The 21,380-nt window shown below is 40.8% G+C and overlaps 1 protein-coding gene and 1 long non-coding RNA gene across 9 annotated transcripts in view; one reads left to right on the forward strand and one right to left on the reverse strand.

Moving 5' to 3' along the window:
• Nucleotides 1–21,380, reverse strand: part of LOC119659327 (mucin-16-like) — a 273,395-nt gene that overhangs the window by 3,487 nt on the left and 248,528 nt on the right. For all 8 annotated transcript variants that reach the window (XM_038067360.1, XM_038067361.1, XM_038067366.1 and 5 more), the window contains 2 exons: nt 12,716–12,853; nt 12,491–12,505 (listed from right to left, as the gene is read on the reverse strand). In XM_038067360.1, the coding sequence (XP_037923288.1) occupies nt 12,491–12,505; nt 12,716–12,853 (153 nt within the window). The remainder of the gene's footprint in view (nt 1–12,490; nt 12,506–12,715; nt 12,854–21,380) is intronic.
• On the forward strand, nt 11,769–12,486 carry LOC119659334. The gene is made up of 2 exons (XR_005250340.1): nt 11,769–12,155; nt 12,232–12,486. It is a non-coding gene; the product is annotated as an uncharacterized LOC119659334 (long non-coding RNA).

Raw genomic sequence — 21,380 nt, forward strand, 5'->3', positions numbered from 1 at the left:
GAGGGACGTGGTACATGGCTTCCTAAAAGAAGTATTGTGCCCTTTTGTTAGTTATAGTGTGTGTTGTGTGTCCGTAGATATCGTCAGCTTCTTTAGGTGACAGTTTAGCCTACAGTGACCAGTGAGTATTCATACTATGATCCAGAGGCTCTTCTTGGCAAGGTTTAAACAATCTTTCGAGCGCTTGGGTTCGAATCCCCCATGAGCATCTTGGATTGTTCCATTCCTGGTACGTTCGCCTAGTACAGTTCCCTCGTTTGTTCCTCTTCGTTCTTCGTATAGCATCCCTGCTCCTTTCCTGGCCAACTCGACCGCTGTCTCATTGCCTTCTAACCTAATATAACATGTAATCTATCCAGACGTTATTGGGCGAGCCGAGCGTGTTTAGTCTCTCAGTTTGGAGTTCATTTGGTAGGACCTGAGTGCCTTAATAGCCGCTTGAGTGTCAGTTAGAATAGCAATATTCCGGCCCTTTATAGTTCCTTCCTTCCGAGATTGAAGGAAACACATCTATCAATGGCGTATATTTCCGCCAGGAATATGTTAGTATGCTTACCCAATGGTTCAAAATACATTTTCCTTGGACCAATGACCCTGGTGCCTGCTCCCTCTGCTGGGATCCATCAGAGTACCAAGTAATCGGTTTAAGCCGTATGTCAATGTCACCCTCTCCAAGAATGCCCTGCAGCTCCAACGCGTTTCAGACTCGTGAAGTTATCCCTTGGAATCAATAATTTGGGATACTGCCTAGAAAAAATATCAATATTCCTTCGATGTAGGCAACTCCCCTCCTCGCCGGTATTCCCAGTAATTCTGAAAAACACCCTCTTTGTCTGCATCTGTATGTGCTGATGGAGAAGACTTAATCCTAGAAGGGCCTCTGGGTACCTTTGAGCATGTTTTCATTGCATCACCGACACACAGGCAAGCCAGTCTTTGAAGTTTGTGGAACACCATGACTATTGTGTGGAGTTCAGTTCTGTCTGCCCAGATTACTGCCCCATAGATAATCATTCGCCTTACTATTGCCGTGTATATCCAAAACAGTGCTTTCAGGGTGCATCCGTATTTTTTCCATGTTATGAACCTACAAGTTATTAGAGTGATGGTGGTTTTTCGTCTAGTGTGATTTACTTTGATACTCATTTCACTTCCATGTCATGTAATCTAATGGCTCTCAGGTGATCAAGCTTGCGCTTCCTTGTGAATGGTACTATATTGGCTTTCGCTGGATTTATGCACAGCCCCGTCTTCCCGCACCCGTTGTTAGGAATTCGTAGCCGATTTGCTTTCTGGCACATAGAGTTTCTTCATATTTGCCCCTACAGATTAAATAATGTCATCAGAGTAATTTTGGACTTGTTTTCCAGTATTTGTTGGCGTTCTCAGAAGTTCGTCAACTACCATACTCAACATTAACGGTGATATTACCCCACTGTGTGGACAACTTTAAGTAGTGTTAATACCAATATCATAAAATTAACTTTAAATTGAGAGGAGTCCTTCTTCTCTTCGTTTCACTGCTCCAACTGACCCCGAAAAACATTTTCGCTGTCAAAAATGGTTTTTCGATGTCATGGTTAACCCGATTCGTACTTGCGGGCGTCCGACACGCAAGTTGCTAGTTCCGTCACAACACTAATGCGTCGCGAGCGTCTCGTCCTGGTTGCGTTTTCTTGCTGCTTTAGTCGAGCCAACCGTGCCTCCAAAGTTGGGGTTGTAATGATGTCGGCCTCGTTTCTGGACTTCTAAGGGGCCTTCATAAGGTGGCCGGAATATATGGTCCTTAGCCCCTTGTCTGAAGTCTCGCGTATATACTGAATGTTGAGCCAAAGATAGGAAACTTCCTAAATTTTTATTTGGAATTAGTCCTTACGCTCTGAAGAATTGCGTCAACCTTTTGCGCCTCCGCGATCGCCGGAGAACGGCGGTGGCGGAGATGTTGGCCTCTGCGTTACATGACAAAGCGTCAACAACCACGTTATATTTTCCAGACACGTGTTCAATGTCAGAAGTGAACTGGTTGATAAAGCTCAAGTGCCGAAGTTGGCTTTATCGGGCTTTTGTTTCAATGCAAAAGTGAGTGGCTTATAGTCCGTGGACGGCCTGCCTATAAGAGAATACCGGAAGTATTTAATTGCGAGATACGCGGCGAGTAATTCACGATCATAGGTGTCTAGTTCCGTTGAGCTGTTTGGAGAAGAAGCTTAACGGCTGCTAGATTCGATTCGCTTTTTGGTGAAGAGCAGCATCTACGGCAATGTCTGAGGCATTGACGAATACGGCTAGGGGTGCAACTTGCTGAGGGAAAGCCAAAAGTGTACCATCTCAAACGCCTGGACAGCTTCTGGGAGCCAAGCAATCAGACGAGAGTCTTTGGTCTTCGGTTCAGACAAGAAGGGGTTAAGGATTGATTGATGGTGGGCGGCCTTGGGCAAAGAACGACCATAGAAGTTTAACATGCATAAAAACATTCTCAGATCCTTAACAATTTTTGGAAGCTGAAGCTCTTCTAGTCTGCTCTGTTGCTCCAACGTGTTTCGAACTTCTTATCGAAATGTAACTTCATGACACAATAATGTTATCCCTTGGTATCAGTAATTCGGGATGCCGGTTAAAAGGAATATCAATTTTCCTTTGATCTAGGCAGCTCCCCGCTTTGCAGGCACTCTTGGATATTCTGAGGATTGTCCCCCTATGCTGCTTCTGTATGTGCGGATGGAGAGGAGAAAATCCAAGAGCGACCTCTAGGGTGCCGTTTGGCATGTCTTCATTCTTCTTTTTTTTCTTCAGCTTTTGTCCCGTTCAAAAGCGGGGTCGGCTCGTCGTGATCGGTTTCTCCATTTAGCTCTATCAAATGCCTGATCTGGATGCAATCTCGAGGCTTTTAAATTCAAATCCATCGTCTCGAACCAAAGTTGTTTCGGCCTGCCTTCTGGTCATTTACCATCGACTTCGATGTTCAGACCAATCTTGGCAAGTGAATTCTCGTTAGCGCGAATTGCGTGACAATACCATCGAAGACGCCCCTCCCGTAGTTTGCAATATAAAGAGGGCGATGCTTCCCACGGTGTTTCTCAATGAGTAACCGCGCAGTGTGTATTGCGTCAGTAGTTCCGCAGTTTTTGACAAATCCGGCTTGATTCACGGTTATTTCAACGATTTCGCGAATACGGTTGTCAAGAATGCGTTCAAAATCTTCATGGTATAAGAAAGTAACCGGATAAGACGGTAAATTGAACATTCTGCTGGACTACCTTTCTTTTTCCATATTGGAACTTGTGGTACTTTCTTGCCAGTCAAATGGTTTTCTACCTTCTTGAATAACCCGATTAAAGAATTGCAGCTCGGCGGTTGGTAAGCGAAGTATCGTTCTTGCCATTAGGATTAGAAATTAGAATTTTTAGGTAGGACTTAGGACTTAGGCGTAAGTAGGCAAGCTTTTTGTAACTTTGCTATGGCCACATCAGCTTCAAACTCTTGTTGATAATCTCATTAATGACCTTTGACGATATAGTGAAGGTATTTTATTGAAGCAGGTTCGTTGTATTGAGGTCTTTTTTAAGTAGCTTAATTCTCTAGGTTTAATACAAAAAGTATCCCACTTTGGGTACTATTTTTAGTTATGAATTTCTTGGGAGGGTCGGATACCTTTTGAAACAATATATCTTAAATTTTTTTTTACAGGATTCCTGGGGGAATTGAAGGCTTTTTCGAGTCGGAGTTGATTAGGTTGTCCGTTTAAAACAAATAATATGTTTTAGCCTAAGAAAAGTTTCTTGGAAAAGTTCTCTTTTTCCAAGGCCATAGCCATATAAAGTAAATATCATCAAATTTAAGTAAGATATTTTTGAAAGGAATATATTAAGATTGAGTTACATCAGTATCGAGTGGAACTATTGTGTTCTACTAAAGTTTTCTTAGGGCTTAGACTGGCTGCCGCAATGGTCGGGTGCAAATACCTTGGAACTGGCCTGATATTTTCATTTTTAGTAAAATAAAAATAAAGTAAGTATTGCGATCATGATAAATAAAATAGCATGGTAAATATTAGGAGTTCCCGATCTCTTCTGGTGATAGATTCCATGATAAACTAACGAGAAACACCCATTCCAACTTGGCAATCTGTGATCCTCCTCTTCAAGATAGCCTGGAACAATCCTAAGGCTTTCTCTAGTGTAGTGTGTACCTCTGTCTCGTTAAGGAATGGTCATGAGATCTCGACATTTATAAGTTAACAGCGATTTGTTATTTCTTAGTATTGCCGCAACACTACCACACAAGTACAGCGATTGATGACCGACAGATAAAGAATGCCATATTTTCAGATGATTTATATGTTATTTCTTTCATCTTAACGCAAAGATCAATATTATTTTTGGGTTCGGTTTGAGGCCTTATGTATCATATATGGTTACTTTTTAGAAAACGCTGGAAATATTGGCGCTTGTGGCACTACGCTTCCAGAAAATATCTTTTTCGAGGCAACGATATTTATTTCCTTTTGATTCTGCGAACATTTTTATGTAACTTCTCTTTTTAGCAGAAGAAGGAAACTGATATATATATAGTCAAAAAAAAAGCCCATGGATCCTCTTTCCGCCTAGCCGGACCGACAGGCGACCAATCTAAGAATTTAGCCCGTCCAAAGGCCTGCATCAAAGCGATGATGCGTTTTAACGCAATGCGAAAATGTATTGCTACAACCCGATTGTCGCAAACACTTCAAGCAATCACGCGGTGGTTCTATACTACAGCGACATGCATCTTAAATGGAAGACAGTACGAATCAAGACGAAAGCCCACAAGGCCAGATTGTTACCGGACAGGACTCTTCGGACTATAGCACAAGTTGCAAGGATAATCGCTTTTTGGATCTCCATGTATAGTCCAGCTCTAAGATCGACCGTTTTCAGCGCTTTATGCAAATTTTTCGAGGCTGAAATTACCACTGGGACTGCTTCGATCCTTTGTAGTCTTCAAGTCTGCTTCATATCGTCGGCCAAGGGGCCGTAGTTCCGGATTTTTTCGTGCTGTTTTTCAATAGTGTTCCGGTCCAACGGTAAGGCTACATCGATTATAAAGCACGCTCGTTCTTCCTTGAGAAGCAAAACTAGATCGAGTCTGTTGTGATTAACACTGTGGTTGGTGGTAATAATATGATCCCACAGTAGTTTGACCCGATGATTTTCGAAGATTCTCTGCGGAATATACTTATAATAAGCATGGTAGGGTAAGTTATACATCAACGCAAGGTTTTGATGGAGAATCTTGCAGACGGAGTTATGACGATTGGTGTACTCGGTACTGCTCAACATCCTGCACGCAGATGTTATGTGCTGGATGGCCTCCTCTTCACAGTTGCATGACCTAGAATTGAAGTTGGTGATTGAGGAGTCGTGAAGAATTGAAGTTAGGAATGCCTCGGTCTCATAGAAAACTACACCATTAGTCAATCACTTGTTGGAGGCTTCGATGTCAATGCCTGACAACAACAAATTTTTTATATGGCCTCCGTGAATGGGTTTCTCTTTCCACATGTCATCTTCTGTTGGACTGAAGTAACATTCGACATGGGATCCCATTCTTTGCTTTCAAATTTAAAGGAGATAATTTATTATCTGCCATGGCGGTAGCCTGATGTAATTGGCTAGAGGATTCTTTCTCATAGAAAAACTCACGAAGAGAATGCTTGATTGTAGTGCAATGTTTTTAAATCAAGAACCCTCCTTCCTTCCTGATGACGTGGGATAGTGATCCTCAATTTTTCAGCAGCCCTTTTGTACATGTTGTTTGCAAGAACTACCCTTACCCGTATATTGACAGATTCTAAATGCGCATTACCCCACTGTATAACACCGAAAGTATATAGAAGGGCGGGAATGGTGAAGGTGTTGACTGCCACGATTTTAATTTTCTCGAATAGCTCAGACAAGATCTGATATACCCAAAGCTTCGTGCTCCAATCCTTCATCACTGTTCTCAAGAAGAGAAGAACGACATTTGGGTTGATTTTGTACAAGTGTAACACTTGTAATAACCGCGAATGCGATTTGGAGTCAAAGGCTGATTTATAATCCATGTAGGTTGTCGAGATATTTCATTTTTGGTGAACAGCCTGCCTTACAGCTACCATATCAATCAATCAATCAAACCTTGGGAGCCTTTTGCGCATCCTTTTTCCTCCTCAGCTATCAATTTATGAGTATCAAAATGTTTTGATATGTTCGCGCACAGAACTGAAGTGACGACCTTGTAGATGGTAGGAAGACAAGTAATTGGTCGACATTTTGAAGGGCAAGAGCGACCCTGTTCCTTGGGGATGAGAAAAATTATCCCCTTGGTGAAAAATTCTGGAACTAATTTAGGATCGGCGTTCATCTGATTAAAATGATTTGCCAATACCCTGTGAGTGCTCTTGAACCGCTTCAGCCAGAAGTTGTGAATGTTGTCAACTCCTGGCGCCTTCTAATTACCTGCCTTTTCAAGGGTTGCTTCTACGTTAGCTTCAGTTATGTCAGGCATGGTCACTTCGGATTGGGCCTCGCATGAACGCATAAGGTGTGGGAGTCACGCTGCTTCTAAATTGTAACAACTGGATTCGCTCCAAACGCTTCTCCAGAAGTCTTCTGCCTGAGCCAGATCCAGTTTATTTTCCCTACCTGAGTTGGTGAGATTTTTATAGAATTCCCGTTGGAAGCTTTTTTGATACCTACGGATGCGATTGGAGCATACAGCAAGTTTCTGCCTCAGCACCGCGAGGATTTCTTCGATTGGCATATCATTGGACAGATGGTAGTTTCCAATAATGTTCGCAACGCATCTATTCACTCTTGGTGATGGATTTCCAAGAAGTGCTTGCGTGAAACGACCAATCTCCTTTCTCAGCTTTTCGACTCTTTTGTTGAGTCGAAATACCCAGAACGGCTCCTGTGCATACCTCTGTTATTCGCTCTAAGATGTTGATTATGGAGACGAATAACCGTGGCAGCTGCAACGTAGATCATGCTGTGAACCTCTGTAGCAGTAATCTCGCTAGCCAAACGATCAACCAAAATTCTGTCAACGGCAGTAATGATGTTAGTAGTTACCGAAGTAAACTTCAGTTTTGGGATCTTTGGCCTAGCGTCTAGGAGAATCTCAGCATATTCTGTGAATGCGGCCTAGAATGCGGTTAAAGTTTCATTATAAATTGGGTCGACATCCTCAGTCACTAAGCTCCTCCTGATCACCGGGTTCATGCAGTGCCTTTTAGGTGGAGTATTCGTGTTGCTCCTTTGTTTAGTCCGGTATGTTGGTGACTTCAGACCGAGCTCAAATAAAACTTCGTGGAAAATGTGTTGCTTGGTTGGTAGGGCAACTACGCGTTTGTATAGCGCTTCCGCAGCTACCACTATGCGTGAGTATTTAGTTGGAATTGTGAAGAAGCGGGTGGTTGGTATGGGGGCAACAATGCTGTCAACTGAGTCAACACCAAATGCCCAAAGGAAGAACTCAACAATGATCTGCTAGTCGGGATCCAGTAGAAAAATGCTCTGAGGCCAAGTAGGACGGTCCGATCCGAGTCGGGAATCATCTGAAATTGGTTCGGTCACGAAGTCTTAGCAGAGGTTATCTGGCACCATGGGATACCGCGTGCACATATCTCAGGAGAATTCTTGGGGGGTGTGTTGTCGGGCCAGTTATTTGCGTTTGGTCCCCTTGTCGGTATTTCATGGTGGTTGTGATTGTGCTCACATCACGGGCAGAGCTCTTTGTAGGCTGAAGCGCGGAGCTGTGCTGTACAACTCGGGCGCCGTACTTAGTTGCAATAGAGGCCTTAGGGTATGAACGCTGAGCCTGCACTCAGTATAAACCAATGCCGCGGGGCAACCAAACCAACTAACACAGCGGGGCTCTAATTGTGGTCCCCACATCAATCCGTGTCCGCAGACGATCCTGGAGTCCATACAACGAATAATTGGTTTTCGTGTCCCTCTTGGTTTTCATATTCTCTTCTCTTTTATACATTTTGTTTTCCCTTTCATTAAAATTTGTACATCTTGTGAATTTTGAGGTGACTGTCACTTTTCTACTGAAGGGTATTGGGGTTGAGAGTTTAGAAGAGCGTCCCCACATTTTAATACTTTTGTAGTTTCCCTCATTTCTTCCTTCTGGATTATTTTATGTGATTAGAATGTTAAGAATGAATGAAGAATATTATATCGTCTAAAATCATCAATCACGTTATCATATTGACCCCTAGCCCCCGGCAGGATTCCTCTCCAGTTGCCTTGTCTGACCGCTGCATTTTCCAGTGTAGTGATCGAATCAATTACTAGCCCTTTTTATGGGGCCGGATGGTCAGTTTTCTATAGTGCGCATGGGGATTCTTCTCTTCATGATTTGTTCTCGGTTGCTTGTTCATTGTAGCTTTCGTAAATTGGCCTGGATTAATACACCTACTCTTCATATTTCGTACAACTCGTGCTTGTACTTAATTATTCAGCTTACCTGTCGATGACATGTTGGGACTTTCGCTTCCGCGTTCACGCCTCGCATCCGTATATGAGCACAGATCGAATTAATGCATTACCTGAGAGGAACTGTCCTATGCATTTTATTTGGTTTCATTAGCAGCAAGAATTAATAATCCGCCTTATCCGTTAAGCGAATGCACTGCCCAATCTTGTCTTTTCGTTTCCATCTTCGATGAGTTGCACGCCAAGTCAAGTTACATTCAGGCCGATTCAGGAGTCAGTTTTGAAGCTTTTGATTTGTTTTGGATGCTGGATATTTTCTTGATGTAGAAGCTAGGTTGGAAAGCGTGGAAACAAGTCCATCTCCTGTTTCAGCTCGGGATCAGGCTGACTTAGGTTTTGATTTGAAATTTGGAGTCAGTCATGTTTATTTTCGTAGGCCGGGCTACGTGGTGGCTAGTTTGACGGTAGTACAAATTCAAGCATTAGTATATTTCGATCAATACTGTCTATGCATGTAAGAATAGTCCATAGGCAAGGAGTGCATGTCGATGTTTGATTCCAAGCACGTTCAGCATCTGTTCAACAAAAAATACTTGCTCTGCTATATATCATTGGTGAAGGAAATTTCAGGTATGATAGAAATTTCAGGGGGTTTGTTTGATTTTTGCTGACGTAGGGTTATTTCCACCAATCTGCGGTTCGAAATTTACTCTATTTTGATTCCAATGGAATAATATTGGGTTTAATATCATGGAGTGTAACTACCCAGTCCTCGATGGTCCTCCCCCCTATCGTGGTGCAGCAGAGTAGATTGAAGAGAGAAGTGAAATGCTTTATTCTCGCAGATCAGAAATCAAGTTGACATTATCTGCATGAATAGCACTTATGATAACAAGACAATATGGGATATTATATCAAGGGAAAATAGTTCAAATTTGAAGTTGTACGAAGCCTTTATTAGTGGCGTGCAGTAATGTGTGTACCTTTGAATGGCTATGGGCGAACTTCACCGATCTCGTACAGGGGCATTGTGCCTCTGAGTTTACAGAACAAGAGACATTTCCAAGTATAATGATACTTCACGGGAATGCCTGGGGCCTCTCGGCAGCCCTTCATTTCATATGAAACTAAGGAAGTATCGTACCAGAGTATGCTCGGCCGCATTATCCCGATTTGCCAGCAGTTGTTCATTGCAGCGCTCACGATAGAATCGGTTATTCCGCCGCCCCCTTTTTCTTTTGTACTCAATGTAGCATACTGCTTGTCACGGTCAGGATTATTTAAGGCTCATTAAGTCCATCATCTTACCAAATTTAGACAACACGAGAGATTTGGAAGCCTAGAAACATCAGCAGCCATGCGTACATTTCTAAATTAGTTACATATTGACGTGGTTGGAGGTGTTCACAAACACTTTTGCAGAACTATCCTTAGTTCCTTCTAAAACTGAGCTGTCACTATCTGGCAATTTCAGGACGCGCGGTATAGTTTTATGTCCATGATTGATAAAAGTTGTCTCAAGATAATCGTTAGACCCCTTCTACAAATCCAGGCTCATTAGACTTCATGAATTGGAAAACAAAGCGATATGCAAGGACTTTTTAATCGGGGTTGACAAATTCATTTGAAGAAATCATTTGATCAAACATCTGACGCATGTCGGTTCATTGCAAGTATCATAATTTCAAAAGATATTATATCTTTCAAGTTTTCATGATGTTTGACGAGTTTGATTCAAATGTAGAAAATTATCTTTTTCAAAAATAATTTCTTTTGTTAACATTGCCAATATCTTTTTTTGATGGTTCTATATATAATGTTATACGTATATATATGTATGGACTTGTGAAGTTGGCACACATATCTGAATCGCTTCGCTATGGTTTGTCTTGCATTTCGTATTATATATGTTTCGAATGCTAGTTAATTCCAGCATGGTTTAATGTCTGGTTTTATTGAATAACAGGTAAACGATTAATTCCGATTGTTCGTTTCTAAAAATCAATACTTTCTTGACTTTAAATATATGCCAATTTCCAGATTTTGACAATAGCATTTAAATTTTTACGCATTTATTCTGGAAATACCTTCAAATGTGGGTTAATATAGCGGCAAAACTCATTTTCGTATCTATCAATCTTTCCGTGAACTTTGAGTGAATTATTTATACATTTATATATAACGGTGTTTACTTTCGAATTTGATAAAAATGTTTTGGCATTGATAGGAATGCAGATTGTGGCAATTGGAGGTTTTATCCAATTTTTCAAAAGGATTTTATACAAATAAAGTATTTATTCATTTTTAATGGTGAAAGAGGAAAAAGATCGAAGTTTGGTTTGGAAATTAATTGCTACAAAGAACAAATTTATCTTATTTGTATTTCTGAGGAATACAAGGCAGAAGATCTATTGTCATTTGAAAACACTGATTAAATGTTATCTTAGAGCCGGGTATCTGCAGTATAATGGCGTATGACGAACTTTTATTGAATCATCTGCTTTTTTTCTGCTTTTTTTCATATAACAATACACGTGATCACGTGGTTTAAATGAATTCCAGTTGGTTTCAGGTAGCTTATTATATTTTGAGATTCATAGACCTGGAAAATATTTGTGGTTTTTTTTTCTGCTACGCTAATCTATAGATTCTGATTCAATTCCCGCTAATCTTATCGAGTTTGTAAGTGATTCAGAAGTATTGAATTTTGTTAATATGTAAACATATTCAAAAGTAAGGTTCCAACAAAATGGTGACTCACTGATTTAAATCTTAAATAGTGTCAAGATAGCGTAGACATAGTATTCTCTGTAAAGATTGGAATGATTGGATCAAAACAGGCACGACAGAACTTATGACGATAATTGTTGCGTGTACTTACTACTGTCTTTTCAATCAAACCAACACAAGCACGATGGAGAAGGAACGTTATCACATCTAAACTTGCCATAATGTTTTATTTGTTTTAAATTATGACGTCAATTTTAGTAATATTATTTTAAAAAAATTAGTCGATAAATGATAAACGTAAAAGCTACCCGAATTATCAATTTTTTGAGATACTTTTCCCTAGGGATATTTTGCAGGAATTTTCCACAAATATTAGTTTTGATTGGGAAAAACTGAATAAAATTCACTTTGGCTTCACTTCCAACTGCTGAGGCGAGAAAAAGAAAAGAATGTTTAAACTGTGAGGGTACCTACTACAATAGATATTTCAATATTATCTATTCTAGGCTGTTTTTGTCATGCAAAAATACTATATATTCGGAAAATCTATTCAATTTCAAAAACGGATTGGCTGAACTTCTACAAAAATGATCGATGCAAAACAGATCGCTTCGATAAAATGAGAAATTGCATGAAAAAGCTTATACCGTTGTCCGTTACCGAAAAAAATACTTGTATCTAATCTAATCGCAATGAGGTCATGTTTTAATATTTAAGATTGTCAATTCTTGTCGAACAGATTTTAACTGTGCTTTAGTTTTAAGCCACTGTTTCTCCGCGAAAAATTCCTATGTTGCTTGGTATTGAATTCTTGTAGCAGTTTCGTAACTTTTATTCACCAACAACCAACTAACTAGTTTGAAAATTTATGCAAAATTATTCCGAAGGAGAGAAAAAAAATATCTCAAAATACATTCGATTCAAGACTATACAGTTAGAGGAATGCAAAAACTGATCTTTTAGGTATAAGTTTTGGTATACACTACCGGCGAATGGACTGTCGGCGATGTTGCATCTAAATTTTCACTATTTGCATAAGGTTGTGCGAAACAAGACTACAATGATGATGCTGACTTTGGGAATGGTGATGATGATGTACCCAGCACATGTTATGTATATATGAATTGATAACGAAATTATCTACTATCTACGCGAAAAGGAAAGCAGGCTCTATATCTGAAAGTAAAGCAACGGGAAGGCGACATGATGGCAAAATATCTCTTTAGATGTTAGCTTATAAGATAATTATTATTTTTCTATAAATAAATGTGGTATAACTTCATATCGTTTCTATTTACCAGACGATATCTTATCTTGGTTCGTAAGCATGCAAAATAGATTGCAGGCAATAAGATATAGAAGGACAAACACGAGAACAACACTATATAGGCTTATAGGGAATTAGTCATAACTTTTTGAAATAAACAGGTTGGGTGTGTGGTGTGTATAGTTGGGGTTAATTATCAGTACTTTGTTTAACATAGAATCTCCAATTACATAGTTTCCGGATTAAATAAGCTTACCTTTGGCCTGTTCAGTTGAACGTTAGAATCTTGGGAGGGATTTTGGAATGCCTTCATCAAGGCTTTCACCGATGGTAGCGCAGGTAAAACATCCTCTTCGATTACACTTTTTTCGGGTGTGCCATTTGATCGAGATACCTAAGTGGAAATCAAAGTAAAAAAAAGTGGAATTATTTTCAAATATCAAAATGAATGAATCAAAGATACAAGAATTCAAATTATCCTCAAGTTCAGCCCAGGGCCATAACGTTTAGACTCCATAAGTCTTCAAGTGGGACGAAAATAATCAAATGAGAGTAAACACGTAATCGTGATGAGACTGCTTTGCTCCCCGCAACTCTCATCCATTATTTTGGCGCCGGTGTTACGTTGGATTTACTGAGGTGAAGCAAGCAAGTTATATAATGAACACATTTATATGTATGTGGGTGGCCTGATGAACGACTTGGTTCATATACATTTTTGTGTATGCAATTTGGAGGCTTTCTTTTCATCGATGGTTTTCTTGTTTGGTATGGTATAGTAGCGCGGGCATATTTATACGAATATCCGGTGCATGTACAGTGACCAAAAGTAACCTTCTACTCTATCATCATAAAAAGGTTTAAGGATGTTTGCTAAGGCAGGAGCAGTACATTTGGCCGAAGGATTTGAGGCTTGCCCTATGTTTGACATCTTAATCTTACGGAATACGTTCTTATTCTATCATCTATTGGCCCCACATGCGGTTATCAGTGATCCTTATTTTTTTAAGGCTTTGGTGATGTGTGAGTCGTCATCCCACCCAGAATTGTCTCCACTCTAGATTTAATAGGGAGAAAGCAAAATAAGATAATTTGGTCATAATGAGTCGAAATAGACGAGAGTTTTCCAGGTAAAATTTCTGGAAAGCGATTCATCATTCATTTTCCTCAATGCTTATGTGTATCGTGGGCTATAATTTATCATCATCATCATTAACGGTGCCATAACCGGTATCCCGAGCTAGGCCTGTCTTAATAAGGAACTCCAGACATCCCGGTTTTGCGCCGAGGTCCACCAATTCCATATCCCTAAAAGCTGTCTGGCGTCCTGACCTACGCCATCGCTCCATCTCAGGCAGGGTCTGCCTCGTCTTCTTTTTCTACCATAGATATTGCCCTTATAGACTTTCTGGGCTGGATCATGCTCATCCATACGGATTAAGTGACCCGCCCACCGTAACCTATTGAGCCGGATTTTATCCACAACCTAACGGTCATGGTGTCGGTCATAGATTTCGTCGTTATTTAGGCTACGGAATCGTCTATCCTCATGTAGGGCCCAAAATTCTCTCGAACGCAGCCAAGAGTTCGCAATTTTTCTCGCTAACAACCCAAGTCTTCGAGGAATACATGAGGACTGGCAAGATCATTGTCTTGTACAGTAAGAGCTTTAACCCTATAATGAGACGTTTCGAGCGAAACAGTCTTTGTAAGCTGAAATAGGCTCTGTTGGCTGCCAACAACGGTGCGCGAATTTCATCATCGTAGCTGGTTGTGATTTTCGACCCTAGATAGGAGAAATTATCAACGGTCTCAAAGTTGTAGTCTTCAATCTTTATTCTTTCCGTTTGACTAGTGCGGTTTGATGTTGTTGGCTGGTTGATTTTTGGTGCTGACGTTGCCACCATATATTTTGTCTTGCCTTCATTGATGTGCAGCCCAAGATCTCGCGCCACCTGCTCGATCTGGATGAAGGCAGTTTGTAGGTCTCGGGTCGTTCTTTTCATGAAAGCCAGTAGTTGGGTGAATTCAAAGAGGATCGTCCCCTTGCATTTACCTCAGCATCACGGATCATCTTCAGGGCCAGGTTAAAGAGAACGCATGATAGGGCTTCCCCTTGTCGTATACCGTTGTTAATGTCGAATGGTCTTGAGAGTGATCCTGCTGCACTTTGGTCAGGGTCAGCCTAGTCAGTCTTATCAATTTCGTCGGGATACCGAATGCTCTTATGGCCGTGTACAGTTTTACCCTGGCTATGCTATCTTTAAAGTCAATGAAAAGATTGTGCAAATGATGTCTATATTCCAACAGTTTTTCCATCGCTTGCCGCAGAAGCCTGAAGTGAAGCCTGTTTGGTATGGGCCAATGATGTTGTGAGTATATGGGGCTATCCGGCTTAGCAAGATAGCGGAGAATTTCTTATAGATGGTACTCAGCAGCGTGATACCTCTATAATTGCTGCACTGCATGATTTCTTCCTTCCTTCCTTTTTATGTATGAGACAGATAACGCCTCTTTGCCAGTCGTCAGGCATTGATTCGCTTTCCCATACCTTGAGCACAAGTTGATGAACCACTTGGTGTAATTGGTGGACTCCATATTTAACCAATTCAGCTATAATTAAGCTCCTGGCGACTTATGATTTTTTTAGCCGATGAATTGCACAGACCGTCGTCTTCAGTTGGCGGGACCTCCAACTCGCCGATGTTTTGGTTGTTCAGTAGTTCATCAAAGTACTCTACCCATCGGTCCAATATGCCTATTTTGTTGGAAATCAGATTTCCCTCTTTGTCTCGGCAAAATGAGCACCGAGGTGTGTAAGGCTTCATCCTGCTGACTTGTTGGTAAAACTTCCGCGCCTGGTGCGATTGCTCCCTGTACTTTTCGATTTCATAGACGTGTTGGTTCTCCTAGGCTTCCTTTTTCCGTCTGTGAAGTTGCTTTTCCGCATGCCGGAGTTCGTGATAAGTATCTGCGCGTGCCCGCGTTCTTTGAGAATGCAACATTACTCGGTATGCAACATTCTTTCGTTCCGTTGCTAGTTTACATGCATCGTCAAACCTGCCGTTCCGACTCTTTTTGCGGCTGGGGCCAAGTATGTTTGTGGCCGTATTTATGATAACGTTCTTCAGGTAATTGTGAAAATGATTTGTTGATGCTTTATCTCCAGTATCTCTGTTGACTGCGGTTATTGCTGCATTCATTTCCCTCTTATAGGTGTTGCGGAGGGCTGTGTTGTGGATGGCTTCAATGTTAACTTTCATGGATGGATGGCTTCAATGTTAACTTTCAACTGATTGTCAGAGGAGATTGTGGGTGGTGTTGTTATTCGAGTTCGGAGCACCATGCCAATGAGATAGTGATCCGAGTCTATATTGGCCCCCCTATATGTTCTGACATTCATCAAGGCTGAGAGGTAACAGCGTACGGTTAACACGTGGTCAATTTGGTTGAAAGTGGTCCCGTCGGCTATAATTAGAATTACTTAATCTCGTGTTGTATGGGAAGTGTTCCAGATTTCGAAGGTAATCTTAGATTAATCTGATTTTTGTGTATGAAGATTTGGTTCATTTGGGTTTTGCAGGGCTTTGTAATCGTTTTAGGATTTAGAAACATTCCAAGTCATTTCCTTTCTTGCATCGTTAAGATATTAGGTTGTAATCGCAGAACTTCCCGCTTGATGTGATTTTTCCGCAATATTCACGCTGTGGACAAGGTTTAAGAGAGTATTTCAGTTTTCGTTGGTGAAGTCGACCCACTTTTTCAGTCTTTTTGACTGGAGTCAAACGGTTTCAAAACGGTGTATGGAGATAGGTTATTGGGCGATCGAAGTTCGATCCAATCCAATGCTAGAATTTATTGCTGAAAATGGGTTAACTATCTGTCTACCTGTTTGTCACATTCGGTTTACCAGAAATTGTTTGAACTGTGTTGTAAGCAGTTTAAAGCGGTATATGGGATCGTGGATGGGAAGCTTCAGCTAGTTGGGGAAACCTAATTAATTTTACTTGTGATATCTATTGAACTATAAGAGAATGAGAGACGGCGAAATGTGCACCAATGGAGAAGCTCGAAAAGGCTACAAAATACACTCCCTGAATGGCGTTCAAAGATAGTGTGGGGGAGGGGGGTTAATTACTTGCTTGCAGACGTAGCAAGAAAGTGGGGAACTGCCTCAACTGAAGTGATCTTCACCCTAAAAGTACCTACTTGCTAGAAGGTTAAGTGGAGTAGCCGGTCTACTTTAAACTATAACATTGTCCACATCATAATGAAAAGCAGATCTGGTGCTACATGTTCAAATTAAACACCTTTATTAAAAAGGCTGTTATTGAATTGTGATGATGCAAAAGTAAAATATACTCGAAAGTAGAATTGCCGGCCCCGAGTCAAACATTAGGACAGTAATAACGAAGAAGTCAAAAATATAAACACGACTACAGACACGAGAATGAGCGCGTAAACTGTGCAGCAAGATTCCAAGGCTTAAATCCCCACGATCTCGAAATTTGGTTTGAAATTGTAAAGGCAAACCCTGTGGAGTATAAAGTAACAGACCCAGCAATATATATCACCGAAGTCCGCGAAAGCAGTTAGCGGCAAATAGCTCATATAACCGCTTAGGTGAATAGCTAAGGGAGTGCTTGTGTGTTAAGCATTCGTCATGAAACCCCGCAGTTTCTCCGCTGCCTGCAGAATCTCTGCATCGCAGTTCTAGAGGCGCGAATACGAAGTTTATGGGTAAGACGCGTACTATCTGCTTTTCAATCCATTATGGCGGAGCTAGATGGCCAACCGTTACATACCGCAGGTGATAGGATTTACGCTACACTTTCGCCAAACATCCTTGAAGCATCGTCAGACAAAACAATTTCTTCACCTCCACCGGCAGAAATACGTTCAACGCAGATAGAGCAATCAAGCCATCTTGTAGATCTGTGAACGGGCTATAGGCGGTCAAACAAGTATAAGTTGGTATCATGGGAAATTTAATGATGAGACCAGATGTACGAAACTATACAACTGGAACGCAAATGACCGTTTCATCCTCTTCAGGGTGCTTTTTAAGGCTTTGATTGTAAAACAAAACCTTATTAAAATCTGTTCAATGTCTGTCTGTCTGCCTGTCTGTCACACGCACTTTTCTCAGAAGCGGCTATACCGATTGACGTGAAATTTGAGAAGGTGGAAACTCTGCACGCCCGCACATGGAGTAAGTTACATCTTGCTATGTTGCGTTTAAGGGGGGGGGGTCTTCAACGAATACTTTATTATGTTGGATATCAAATGAAAGGTCCAGATCAGCACTTTTCGAAGCCCGTCTTTGTTTTGAGTTTTGCTGGAAAGGTGGGGAGTGCTGGTGGTGGAAAGTGATGATTCTTTTAACTGACCCTTTCTCAGAAGCTATTCAACCGAAAAATCTGCAAAAAATCATGAAGCTGCCTCCAGGCCTCAAAATACTCTTTATATCGATACATGCTTATATTTTGTTAATAATAGTATATTACTGTTTTTGGGATCAGAATCTTACTACTACTGGTAAATTTACAGTAACTCAAAGTTGTCTTTTCGTCTTTTAACAAGGACCATGTAAAAAGACATAAATCGAGCTTTCGGCAGCCAATGGCATATCAATTGTCGCATACGGAATCGCTAACTTTACATTTATCCTCGGTCTTCGACGGGCTTTTCTTTGGAAATTTATAATAGCGATTTTTCAGCACATTGTCTTCGACTCACAGAGCTCAGCTTACCTACCAAGGAAAGCTCGCAGAAAGTGCAATACCGACCATTAGGACAATTACAGAACAAACCCTATATCATGACGTCCTACTGGTTTCCGGAAACAACTCGCCTGGACGGAGCCAGAAGAATAGTGTGTCATTTTCAATTTTTCAACAAAGCACTTTAATAATTAACGCTACTGGCGCATTTGGAATCCACACAGCTTTGGTCATTTTCTGCGATGCATTTGGGTTGGCGATTGGAGCAGACTTCCAACAACGGATCAATTGCAGCTAGAAGCCATTAGCGTCTTTTCTCAAGGAGGCTCTGACCGGCGGAACGTAAATATGGGGGGTACTACTACTGCCTATGTACTAAGCGGTACATTTTAACTTTATGTTTAAAGCTGGGGAGTTCACCATCTTTACAGATCATGAACTTTGGCTTTCCATAAAAAGATTGAGTGTTCACCACATCAATTTTATCATCTAGATAATCGGACAATTTACCGACATTTAACATATTTCCGGTGGCGACATCGTGGTAGCGGACGCATCATCGTGTGTTCAGGAATTGCAATAATTTGTTAATTATGTAAAGCTTGCAGCATCTCAGTCCGCTGACGAGGACAACAAAATGCTCCAATAAGGAAATATAGCAAAAAGCAATTCCTAATGGTACCCCCGACCTTACATAAACTATTCTTCCATCCTGAAAAATTATTTTCAACAGTTTATACTTATTTCCACGAAACCAACGCCACCTCAATTTGGCAGCACAGAGGTCTGTCTAACCATCTATCCAAAACCGACTGCAGGAATTGGACTTTTTGTTGCAACAGTCAAAAGTGACTGCGCCACCTTCACTTTTGAGCACGTGCGTCTAGACCTTATCATCATACCTTATTCCGGTAGGCAACGTTACTGCCTGACATGGTACACCGTTTTCCACATAGGCCGTAGGTAGAATTCATCGCAGTCATCAGAGCCATCCTGGATTCGGCATAAAACTTCGGAACATCTCAGTTTATGGAAAACCGTTTGAATCGAGGTGCTTTTTATACTTGGAGTATCAAGCCCCGGGTTTTTGACGAGGAATACAAACAATTCGACGTATTAAAGTCCCGTCAGAAAACCCCTAGCGAGGATTGGTATTCACAAGTATTGTTATTGCCGAAATCTAGCTGACGCGAAAAACTTCTAGATTGCATTGATTCCGTTTTCGCGAAAAATTATGAACAATGATTGCATTCGTATTTAATCATCTCGTTCTAGAGGAGGCCACGATAGTGGATTGCGCTGATGATTCAGCACTAGTAGAGTGATATTATCTGAGGAAAAAGTGAAAGTGTTCGTCCTTGCAAAGCTTCGTAAGGGAACTTAAATTTTGCATTAAAATTATAGACCACATCATCACTTTCAACCTCAAATCGAACATTTACCGCAGTGTCGTGCGTCTATGGTTCTGAGTGTTGGCCGACTATTAAAGATAATGAACAGCGTTAATGGAGACGAAAATGCTAGGTTGGACCAGTGACGCAGCCCGGGGTGATCACGTCCGAAATGAGGATATCCGGAATTGATATTGGGTTGTACTGATCGTGGAAAAATTGCGAAAGAGAGGAGTGATAACGTGATTTGCGCTAACTAGAATTCACTGGCTAAGATTGATCTGAGCATCGGGGTCGATGGGAAATGATCAGAAGGCCGGCTGAAAGAACGGTGGCTTGATACGTTGTATGGTGATTTTAAAGCCCCGCGACTGCGTCTAGATCGGGAATTTTTTAGAACGAAAGGGCCCAACCGATCACGATCAGCCAACCCTACTTCTGATCGGGATAAAGGCTGAAGAAGGAAAAGATCTGCAATATATTTTCGATAAAGCATTAGCAAGGATAATGCCAGACGTTGAAAGCTTACTGCTTATGTGATAGTTGGAATAGAAATTCGTGAAAGGGTGTTACATAACGTATGTAATGCTAAGAAGCATCATCTTAAAAATGTTTTATACCTTCAGAACCATTTTGGATGATCCATCATGGTTGGAATGATTCCGATTGATATCCTGGCAAATGAAGTGACGTGTATATTAATGGTAGGTAGAAAGCAACTGAGGTAGAAATGCTCAAAAACGCTTGGTATATCTACAGGTGATTAATGAGTGTGACTAAGTGAATAATCATCTCATTCGGCTTCTCTTAAGGAAGTTACCTTCAGTGGGTTGAATTTATCATCTTCTGTTTGTCTGTTACGGTATCTCGGAAAAGCCGTTCAAAGTTTTCTGGACACAGGACAAAGTCTAGAATAAATTTGAGTGTAATGGCATTACAGGAATATCTATAATAGAAACGAGTATGATTGCATTTGAGGAGAACATGGTTTCGGTTAATTTCATGATAAAATCCATCGAACACAGCTCAACAAAGAATAAGTCGGGAAACCGGTGCTGGACGCTTCAGGTATGAAAGGTTTTGTGTATTTCTTTTATAAAGACATTTGAATGTGAATTTGTCCCATTAGTACGTAACACGGAATATAGGCATATATTATGTGAGAATATTCACTTTCGGGTGATATTGACATTCAAAATCTTGAATTTGCAAGATTCGTGGTGCTAGGATGAACTTAAGGGGGTTTCTGCAGCCAATTACTGAAAATTATAGTAATATACTATCATCAAGGGGCATCGGTATGGAAGGTATTGCGGAGCTAGCCACCATATCAGATTTTTCGGTTTGACAGTTTCTAAGAATGACTCCGTTAAGCAAATGATCGCTTTCAACTCCCCGAACTCCCCGTCTTTCCAACAAATGTCAAAACTAAGACCAACTTTGGAAAGTACTAACCGAGACTTTTCATTTGATACCCCACATGACTATATTTGGTGAAAAAAAATAGCTAAAATAGCTAAAAGAAACTGCCATCATATAATAACTAATGTCGGTTTCACGAGGAAGAAGAGAGTATTGGATTATTCTAGCAGATGACGTTTGTGTGTGCCTTTTGAAAACTCCCATTTCCTAAAAAACATTATTTATATTCATTCGACCTGCTGTCGACCGCTGGCGTTTAAACCAATAAAACGCCATTTTAGTCTACTATAGTTTTGTTGGTTAATTGCTCACCACTTGATTCATCTACAGCCTTGGATTCTATTCCTTAAAATTAATTGCTCCACTTGGATCTGCATCTGTGGTT

The sequence above is a fragment of the Hermetia illucens genome, chromosome 6 (assembly GCF_905115235.1).
Source record: "Hermetia illucens chromosome 6, iHerIll2.2.curated.20191125, whole genome shotgun sequence".
NCBI lineage: Eukaryota > Metazoa > Arthropoda > Insecta > Diptera > Stratiomyidae > Hermetia > Hermetia illucens.